Source organism: Leptidea sinapis, chromosome 40, assembly GCF_905404315.1.
Source record: "Leptidea sinapis chromosome 40, ilLepSina1.1, whole genome shotgun sequence".
Classification (NCBI taxonomy): domain Eukaryota; kingdom Metazoa; phylum Arthropoda; class Insecta; order Lepidoptera; family Pieridae; genus Leptidea; species Leptidea sinapis.
The window spans coordinates 2,927,212-2,938,545 of record NC_066304.1 but is presented as its reverse complement, the minus strand read 5'-3'; the positions used below and the strand labels follow the sequence as shown (position 1 = coordinate 2,938,545).

Sequence of the window (11,334 nt, the reverse complement as noted above, 5' to 3'; positions counted from 1 at the left end):
CAATCTATATTCGATACCCTTATGTATTTCGATTGTAGTGCGCTCTACCACAATATACTGTTGATTTAACATGTAGACCAAAATTTTGAATATTTACATAAAAATCACCAAGTATTTTGCTACATTCTTACAATAATTATGAGGCTGGGAGATTAATTATAGTTATATTATTTCAGTGTCACTTTTTTTCCTTGTATTTTTCTCGATACTTCGGTTATACTATTTTGATTTTTCAAAATAAGGTGAAAACAATCTTTATGATAATATGACTTGTTGCAAGTTAACATGTAATGATTGATTCATGATAATATAATGTTGATTCTTGTTAGCGAATGAATAATAATGATGATGATTTTTATGAGAAAGCCAATGAAAACTCTAATTGATTGTATGTTTTGTAGTACCTTGGAGAATATCGGGATACTGTTATAGCTTCAGTGAATGGTGCAGTAGTTGGACGTTTTGTGGTAGTAGTCGTGGTTGTGGTGGTAGTTGTGGTAGTGCTTGTTGTAGGGGGAATTGTGCTATAGGAGGTAGCTTCATATAATGTTGTTCTCACGTTGCTTGGGATATGATCATAGCCCAACTCATTACCATCGCCCCTGGATTAATGTTGTAATTAATATTGTTTTAAGGCACAATTAAATAATATAGACTAGAAGAGTATCGAAAAAAGAGTTGTGAAAAAGTATTCTAATTGCAGAAATTACCTTATTTGCTGGCGTATGGCAGTTTGGTATTGATTTTGATTTGGAATCTGAAAGTAATATATACAATATCTTAAAATCATTACATTATTTTATCTTTATTTTACTCTATGTGATTTTGTTATATATGAACATCATCCTGCGCAGTATTATGCTGGATAATGTAAACCTTTTTTATTAAAGTTTACATTTCAAGACCAATAACCACCTCCACTGCTCTAATTCCTAATGATATACCATCAAATGCCTACACATGTGGAACTGGTATAACAAATTCATTTTAAATAATATTCTAGAAATATTGTAATTCAACTGAATAAAAACATAATACATATATTATTTTGCAAATATTGTGATTTTACAACACTTCATGAATGGTAACTGATTTGATTTACACGATTTCATCACCGCTCATCATCATTTCCGCCGGAAGACGTCCTACTACTACTACTACTACTCGACAAAGGCCTCCCCCAAAGATGAATATTATTTGATTTATTCTTAAGTAAATGTATAATATGCTGATAAGAATACTTACTTCTCCTTGAATGAGAGCATCGTCATAGTCATCCTCCAATACAGGTCTTGGTGTGTAAGATTCTACCGGTCTGCGCGACGGAGTCGGTGGTGGTGTGCCTCTGTAGGTCTGCTGGACTGCCGGTCGAAGTGAGGCTGGGTTATATTGCTGCACATAATCTGCCAAAACCCACCAATTACCCGTTAGAGAATAAGTGCCCGCACCCAGAGAATTCAGAAAGGAAATCTTAGAGGGTTTTTTATGGTTATTATTTCAGAAAAGTTATATTCTAGTTTGACTACTTATGTACATTACTTTGTGTATTTGATTTTTGATTTTGCTCTAGGTTAAGTTGGGAGTAGTAGTTAGATTAACGAGTTCCTATATTTATATTCAATGAATGAACTGTTCAATGTTAGAAATTGTGAGAAGAAAATAATTAAACGTAATTATTATTTTAAGATACATTTTAATTTAGTCGTAGTTACAGATAAAAGAATATATTAACTTTTTACAGTGCGAAACAACTTTATGTTAATAAAATAAACATGTTTCACTATAAACATAAAGAAACTGATTGTGTCATTACCTGGGTCTTTATACAATTCACCATCCTCATCGTATACGGCATAGTATGGATCATATTGATCAGGACTGTAAGCTTGGGAACTATTGTAAAGCATTTTAGGCCTTGGACTTGCGGAATAAGCTGTCGGTGTTACTCTCTCAGTTGGCTCCAAGCTGAAATTATAAGAATCGGGCTGGTGAAATTTTTATTTAAAATATTACATTTGCTGAAGTATGTACAAGGCCATTGAGTTATAAGTTAATTAAACATCACCAGTCAGCAGAATAGTCTGTGCAGTCAATGAAGTCGAAATAATTAGTCGAAAGTATAGGATTAGTAATAGTGCAACTTTACATAGCCTTCTGAACCATTTTGATTTTTAGTATGATAAATTGCAGTCGATTATTTAATTTCCTCGTCAAATTGTACTTGTTGTCGTTACCTGTTACTTTTATCGTCATGGCTAGTTTTAGTAAAACGAGTCTCTTGTCTTATGCTGTCAGATGGCGTAGTCTGTTTCATTTCCGCCACAATGTTGTGATGTCGTATTTTTCCTCGATTCAACAGTTTAGTATCTTCAATAATATCTATGTTTTCTGGAGTTGTCGGCTTCGCCAGTCTATGTCTTACAGTATATGGCCTAAGTGTGGTTTGATTTAAATATTTGGGTGGCTTAGGAGTATTTGGGTTTGGATTGTAATTAGGTATCTTAATATGAACCGTTCTATTTCGAGGCATATGATTAACAATAAAATAGTCATTATTTTCATGTTTATTGTCAACCATTACTGTGATGGGTAGTTTTACATTATTATTTTTAAATGGTAGCCTAAATGGCGTTTTGGTAGCAACCGATACATCATTGTGATTTTTGGTAACACTTTTGAATGTTATAGATGTGTTCAGATGAGAATTGGTCATGTCATCGTACTCTTGATAGTTTTGCGCCATTGGTGGGCGTTGTGGCTTCACTTCAGAACTTGGCATATATTTTGGTTTCACTACTGGCTCGTAATAGTATTGTTCATCTTCATCATCGTAGTAGTAATCGTTCATCTCAGGTGATGGTTTCGGTATTGGCTTACGAACTGGGGGTGATTTCGTGCTTGTTGTAGTGGTTGTTGCCAGAGTATTTTGGGAAATATCATATGCTTTATTAGGTGCATGAGAAGATGGTCGTAATGTTTGTGCAAATAAACTTTCAATATTAGGGATATCAGAAATAGAAGGCCTTAAAGTAGACCTTATATTTGAATAGTCTGTAGATGGATTTTTCCAGTAGGTTTGCAAAGCTGCCAAATGTTGATTTGCAAGCGTTGTTAGTGGTTTAGGAGTTGAGTGTTGAAATGATGATAAATAAACGTTATTTGGATTGCCAGTTGTTACCGTAGACGGCTTTATGCTTGATAATATATTGTCAGGTATTTGATAATTCTGCTTGATGGATAAATTTATGTTTGACGGTGTTGACGAAGTTTCTTGGTGATACTGAAAATTTCCTTTATGTTCGTAAAGCTGTTTGTTGTTATCTTGCTTTGGTGACCCAAAAAAGTTATGATTGAGTGGAAGTTGACGATCATCATCAAAATTTGGAGGTTTGAGCTTTAGAGCAGATAGTTTAGGTGTAGTTTCGTCGTGTTCAGTATGACTACTATGAAATTTGTCATAGTTGTTATATGCTTGCACGTTATGCTCAATCGGCTTTTGAAAGGATTGTGGCTGTTTTGTAGAAGACAGCAATTTTATTACATTTTCAGAATTATTTAACCCAGGAGGAGTATTGAATGGTCTAGAACTAGTGCTGAATTGAGAAAGATGCTTATTATTTATATTTGACTGAACCAAGTCTTTCTGATTATTGGGTACCACTCCAGACGCTGAATAGTGGGTACCTCTTAGCTTATCGATAAAAGCATCAAAGTCAAAATCAGGACGTGCAAATGGGTTCTCTATATTGGCAAATTTATAATTAGGATGAGTATATCCACGCGGTAAATCTACAGAGATAGGTTTAAAATTATTGTTATTACTACTGTCTTCATATTCTTCTGATTCTTCATCTTCTTCAGATTCATCATCATCATACTCTTCATCTTCTATGTCAATAGGGTTATTTTCATTTTGTTTTTCATCTTGGACGCTTAGATTATTGTTTTGATTCTTTGCTTTAAGACTGCTATGCGTGTTACTAGAACTGTATTTATTCGGTATCGTAGATGCTGAATAATTTTTTATAGGTTTTCCAGTGACATGTGTCGATGATAATTGAGATGAATCTATAAATGCGAAAGCGTTTGAGTGTTGAGCGGGTGTAACGCTTTGCACAAAGTATTGAGAGTTTGGATTTTGAACAGATGTGATATATTTTTTATTATAAGAACCGCCATTTAAGGATAAAAATTGATTACCATTGTTACTCAATGCTGATATTGGAGGACTTTTTGTAATAATGTGATTATTTATATTTATTTGAGAATGTTTTTGCTTTGTTGAATCAGATAAACTAGGTTTAAATGGTCTTTGGGAGTCAAAATCTTCAAAATGATATGTGTGGTAAGGGTTAGCCGTGGGATGATGGTGCCGTGTTGCACCATTAGGATTATTATTGTTTACATTATAATCAGAATTATATCTAGGACTTTGAATATTTGGATTATAATTTGGGTTTAATTGCTGGAAACTTCCCTCTTTATGATTTTGCCACTGTTTTGGTGGAGGTTTATAACCATTTTTTAAATAATATCTGATTTGTCGTTTTCCTCTCTCACTACCATCTTTTAAGGCGTCATAATCGTAATCAGTAGTCATTGGCTCTGTACTATCTTCGATGTATTCGAATTCATCCTCATCATTTCTCTTGGTCAGATTAGATAGAGTTTGCTCAGCAGAAAAAAATTGTGATTCAGTTGTATCACGTTTTCTTCTGAGTAGAGTCTTCTTTGAACGAGGACTTTCGTCTTTAGTTTCAATATCATTAGTCTCAATGTCTATAAGTCGGTCAGAAGTATTAGTCAATGATCTATATTTGTTGTCACTGAAAAAAATACAAACAGTCACTAAAATCACGTTGATGTTTATTGATAATTCTTGTAATGTTTTATTAATCTTCAATTCTATACATTTTTTTTTTCAAGTTACAACTTAAGAAATACTTAGTTAACCAATTACCTGTATGTCTGTGGCGCAGTCGTGATCGTTGCGGCTCTTCTTTCATCTACCTGAGTTCCAAACGAAAATGATCCTAGTTTACTATTTTGATTTATTGAGGCCGGGATAATATTTGCATTTAACGTACGACTAGACGATATCCCTTGAGATATATAGCCGTCTCTATCCTTTTGAACTTGTCCTATTGTTGATGGTTGTCCTCTATATACTCTTTGCTGTCTATCTGTTTCTATTTCTTCGACAGGAGGTAGATCGTCTACTTCGGCATATAACTGTTGCTGCTGTAAATTTAATACTTGAGCATGAGAGAAACGGCCTAATTCAAATTGACGGCAGTAGGTTCTGTAGCAAAGACACTTTTTAATTAATTTCATGAAAGAGGAGGATAAGCGACCAAGAACGAACAAGAGTGACCCGTATGGTCACCAGATGGTATTTGATCACCACCCCCACTATCTTTTGTAACACCAGAGGAATCACAAGAGACCTTATAAAGCATCGACTAAATCATATAAATAAATCATATTGGTATGTGGCTGGCGAGGATCGAACTGGGGGCTTAGTAATGAGAGTCAACGGTTCGACCTATTGTGCCACCAAACCTATATATATCATCAATGATTTAACAGAATAATGATGAATATGGGAATAATATATTTCACAAACTGAATTATTACTCTGATGTTACAAACAAAATACAACAAAACAATACAATTTGTAAAATGCCTGTGCCAAATCTTACAATGATTGGATAACTCAAATAGCTTTCTAGTGTATCTTGGAGTTATAAGGGCTTGCTTTGTGAGCATTATTTTTTTTAATTTTGTAGTTATCATCGTATGCTACAACACGGTTCGACATGCTCACTATAATGGCATTGCTTGGCGTCGTGTGTCGTCTTCTTCCCTCCCCAGCATAAGGGAAGTCATTCTTTACCTTTACCTTTTCGTATTCTTGACGGCTGTACTTAGGCTGTCCCCGTGAGGTGATGACAGGGTTGGGTTGTGTTCGAGCCGGCGGTGGGTTTCGGCGCGGAGCAGGTCTGGATGGGGCGGATTGTCTTTCATTCAGTCTCCCAAGGTCTTCAGCAACCACAGCGCCTGTAGCATCGCAACCCACATTGCGTGGCCAATCACAAGTTTGAAGTTCATGGCTGAAATATAAGTAAATTTTTTTAACTCAGCCGTGAATAATAAACATTTTATAACTATGTTATCTACAAAACTTGACCCCATACATGCATTTGATTTAAAAATATGATCATCTGAATCTGGAGTTAATAAGTTGTACAAATCATGTCAATTACTGTCCGGCTGGTCGAGAGGGGGTCATGTCCGACACTGGACGTCTTTCAGCCATAAAATTAAACTTTACATTAGGCTCCTACTTAAAAAAAAAATATACGCACTAAAAATAATATAGTTCAGTCAACACATGATTTAATGCTGTTACAGAATTACTAGCCTATCCAAGCCTAGCCTATCTGACAATAATGTAAGATACTAATATTATATAAACTAAGTATTCCATGAAGTTTCATCATCATCATCAGCCGGAAGACGTCCACTCCTGGATAAAGGCCTCTTCTCATCCAACGGCCAATACACCCCAAATATGAAAACAGACACTGAGTAGGTACATAAAAGGAATTAATTATGTTTACCTGTACATAAGACCCCCAGTACACGATTCGAGCAATGAGCTGCCAAATACACAGACGTAATAGAGGGTACAGTCGGTAGGGTGGGGGTAGTAGCCAAACTCCTCGGGACAATCGAAGTCAACTTCTCGTTTGTTGTTCGCGACGGGTACACTTCTACTGGAACCTGAGCGCTGCCTGGAACGTTCGTGTGCACCAAAACATTCTGAAACAGATGAGTTTTACATTAGCAGTAGTACTCAGAGCTATAGTTATTAGTTTAATACAGGAGCCATCGATCAGCAGATCACCACTACCCGCAATCTGTTGCAACACCATTAGAATCACAGAAGTGTTGCCAATCTGTATATTTTTTTATGAAAATATGGGATGCGACGAGCAGGACGTTTTATTGATCGTTATTGATTCGCCCTGCCCATTACAATTCAGTGCCGCAGAGGTTTCTTGAAAAATCTAAAAAATCTGAGCGGCACCACAATTGGGCTCGTCACCTTCAGTCGTAAGATGGCTGAGACATTATATGTCTCATTTTCCCAGTAGTTCCACTAGCTACCGCGCCCTTCAGACCGAAACACAGTAGTTTACACATTACTGCTTCATAGCAGAAATAGGCACCATTGTTGTACCCATAATCTAGCCGGCATCCTGTGCAAAGGAGCCTCCCACTGGTAGTGGTATGTAGTATAGGTTGTACATAGTCAAATAAACTTTATTTAATTAGGCTTAAACTTAGCTCCTTTGAATCGTCAATATAAATATTTATTGTAAATTACTATGGTCAATATGATCAAAAAAGTAGAGCTCGTGAGAAGAACATAACGGCGAAACAGAACGGCCATTCTTTTCAATTAAATCGAGTACTTTACAATAACTGTTTTTTTGTCACCCTCTTACACAAATTATCTTATCCCAAACTAGGCATAGCCTGTACTATGGGTACAAGACAACGATATATTTAAAAAGTAAACTTACTTAAACATACATAAATACAAATAAACATCCATGACTCGGAAACAAACATTCATATTCATCATATACATGATTGCACCTACCGGGATTTGAACCCGGGACCTCGAGCTTAGTAGGCAGGGTCATGAACCATTCGGCTAAATTAGTTACAAAAAATGTATCAGACACCCAGCGAATGATTCTGTTAAGTTTAGGTAGCGATCGGATTATTGGAAATTGAAGAAATTTCAATTATTATTTTAGTAGGGATAGTAATTTTACATTTTTTCTACAGATTAAGTTAATTTTAGCACAAAGTAGTAAGGGGATTCTGAAACTAAGTTGAAACGAACTTATTTTTTGAAAAATATACCGATACAGTTAAATATAATTAAGAACGATTTGAAGTTTCTAAAGATTTTTATCTAAATTATGTATTTTGTGTATTTTTGTGTTCCTTCTTAGAAGTAACTTGTAATGTTATGAAATGGCCACATAAATTAGATCTTAGATCAAACGGTATTAGAAATATATAATAAAATAACAATTTTTCCAAATTTGATTTGTCGTATCTTTAAAGAATTAATTAACATAGTTCGAAGAAGTGATGTAATAAAGTAAGTATTGCCTTGTTATTTTTATCAAGATAATTGCGATAGGATTAGGCGATTTACACAACAATTAACATGCAGTTTAACAAAGAAATCCACTATCAGATAGTCCATCGTATGTCGAAAGCCGGTAATTTTTGTTCTAATCTGAGCAATTACTAAGAGTTTCTCCACACATCCGACCTTGGAGTTAAGTTTTAATTATACAAAATTAAAGTAGGACTACTACTTTATAGATATATGCTTAACAATAGTACACCTTATTACGAATGCGAGAATAAATTTTTAAAATACTTTTACATTACTTCAGGTAGTTAGGATCTGGCGAAGATCCCTGGAATAGGTTGGATGAGGGCAGCGCAGGACCGATTGTCGTGGAGATCTTTATTTATTTATTTATTTATTGAAAAGACCAACAGCATAAATATTACAAATTAGTCTTAAAAATTAGTGTACATATAATAGCCAATTACAGGTCTCTCTATATAAACAAAAATCAACTAATGAGTTTTCAACTTAAATTACTTTAACTTATAAACAAAAAAATCGACTTAAATGAATTTCAACTTAATTTACTTTAACATAATAATATGTATAGTTTAAACATTAAAAGAATAATATTATGCGTATGAATGCGAATTTAATATATATATATCTATTATTATATTATGTTATTATCGGTTATAGTGTTTATTTTATGTTTGGATGTGTATGTGTGCGTGTAGTGTGGTTTGTGTATATGTGCGTGTGTTAATGTACCTATTTGTTCGGTTTATATTGCTCCAGTAACATTTTTTGTATCTAGTCTATTCATTAATATTTTAATAATTTCTGTTTTGAAGCTATTTTTACTGCGATTATGAATGTCGACATTCGAAAAAACTTCGTTGTAATGCTTACAAATTCTGTTAATGGGAGAATTTTTACCATAGTTCGTAGTGTAAAATGATAATGAAAAAAGAGGCGTATTTCTCGTTCGTTTTAGTGGTACATTGAAGTTAATACTAGCAAGTAATGTTGGGGAGTCCAGAAGATTAGTTATTATATTAAATAAGAACATTGTATCTAATAACGTTCGTCTGTCTACTAGTGAAATTATATTATGATGCATGCAGCCATCTTTGTAGTTGGAAAAAATTTTATGACGAAAGTTAAGGTGCCTTATAAATTTAGCTTGAATCTTTTCAAGTTTTTCAATATATGTCATATAATGGGGCGACCAGATACAACTTGCGTACTCTAAGACACTACGCACGTATGCATAGTAAACAGATTTAATACATTCAAGGTCATTAAATGGTTTGCAGGTACGTATCACAAAACCTAAGCTCTTGAACGCTTTATTCGCAACGTAATCAATATGCTCAGACATAGTTAGCTTGCTGTCAAAAATAACACCTAAATCCCTAACAACACCTACTTTATTAATAGGAATTCCATTTAGCGAGTATGTAAATTGTATCTTATTTACCTTACGACTAAACGATATCTGTTGACATTTAGGTGCATTAACTGAAATAAAATTGTTTTTATAATACTCAGATAGATTATTAAGAGTAATTTGTAATTCAATGCAGTCATTATGATTGTGTACTTTGTAAAATATTTTTTTATCATCTGCGTATAAAAGATGGTTGCATGGATTAAAATATCTGTATATATCATAAATATATGCGTTGTAAAGCAATGGTCCCAGGTGAGATCCCTGTGGAATACCTGATGGAATTTTCACAAAATCCGATCTGTACCCACCTACTATCACTGCCTGAGATCGATTAGACAGGTATGATTTAATCCATCTTAACAGATCCCCATGTATACCTAGACTTTCTAATTTGGCTAGCAAGATGATGTGGTCTACGCGATCGAAGGCTTTTTCGAAATCAGTGTAAACCACATCAACTTGACCACCATTTTCCATATTTTTAAGGACAAACTGTATAAATTCAGCTAAGTTCGTCAGGGTTGACTTATGTTTAAGAAAACCGTGCTGTGAATGACTTACTCCATTCATAACTGTGGGATAAATTTGATCGTAGACAAGTTTTTCAAATATTTTACTAAATGTATTAAGCATTGAGATAGGTCTATAATTATCAATTTTGGATTTCGAATTTTTTTTATGAATAGGTATGACATTAGCCTCTTTCCATTTAGATGGAAATATGCCCTCTGATAAAGATCTGTCATAAATATATTTGAGAGGTTTAACTAACACTCTGGCACAATTATGAATAAAGATAGGAGGAATATTATCGGGTCCGCTGGATTTATTAATATTAATCGTTTTGAGTAATCGTAATAATTTATTTTTACAGACGCCAGCCTTACCAATTGCATATGCGTCATTACATTTGGGTAATTGAAGACTGTCAAGGTTATAGTTTGAGGCGGGTTCGACAAAAACACTTTTAAAAAAAGTATTAAAACCATTACATATATCCGGGCCGTTGTTAAAGACTTGGTTGTTCAATGATAATGTCTTCGGGTAATTAGATTTTCGTCTCATGAGTTTCACGTAACGCCACATGTTTTTAGGACAAGTTTTAATATCTTTTTGAATTTTAGTTATAAATTTGTTATAAAGTTCACATTCTAAATTTTTCGATCTAGCTCGAAGTAAAGAAAACTCAATATAGTCTAGTGGGTTGTTAAATCTTTTCCATTTAGCATGCATTTTAGATTTTTCTCTGATAATTTTATTTAGTGTATTATTGTACCAAATGGGATAGTGATTGTTCTTATTTATTTTATATTTAGGTACCATCAGGCTGATGCATGTATAAATTTCATCATAAAAACATTTTAATGCGCAATCTACCGTGTCACATGATTCAAAAATATTATGCCAATTAAGATTGTTTAGGTAATCTATAATTTTATCATAACTACATTTTTTAAAATTATACTTCTCTATTGAATTTTCTTCCATGAAATTAAGTGATATATTTGAAGCATCAATTATTAGACATGGATGCGCTGAATCCTCACTGACTAATGAGATCAACGAACGAGTGGTGGAGGCAGAAAAGTTACTAAATACAAGATCTAAATTATTATTATATGAATTTTTAATAAAGTTTCCTTGTTCTAAACCTAATAAATTAAATTCTTCTAGTAATAATTGCCCTGCATTTTGAATTTCTACAGAACCC

The 11,334-nt window shown here is 33.8% G+C and overlaps 1 protein-coding gene across 5 annotated transcripts in view; it reads right to left on the bottom strand.

Annotated features, from left to right (window-relative positions):
* Positions 1–11,334, bottom strand: part of LOC126976339 (uncharacterized) — a 119,734-nt gene that overhangs the window by 9,091 nt on the left and 99,309 nt on the right. For 3 of the 5 annotated variants that reach the window (XM_050824631.1, XM_050824629.1, XM_050824634.1), the window contains exons 2-8: positions 6,624–6,825; positions 5,903–6,113; positions 4,961–5,241; positions 1,814–1,965; positions 1,246–1,403; positions 711–757; positions 405–602 (exon numbers count right to left, since the gene is read on the bottom strand). In XM_050824631.1, coding sequence (XP_050680588.1) covers positions 405–602; positions 711–757; positions 1,246–1,403; positions 1,814–1,965; positions 4,961–5,241; positions 5,903–6,113; positions 6,624–6,825 — 1,249 coding nt within the window. The remainder of the gene's footprint in view (positions 1–404; positions 603–710; positions 758–1,245; positions 1,404–1,813; positions 1,966–4,960; positions 5,242–5,902; positions 6,114–6,623; positions 6,826–11,334) is intronic. The other 2 variants (XM_050824632.1, XM_050824633.1) reach the window with 2 other exon arrangements.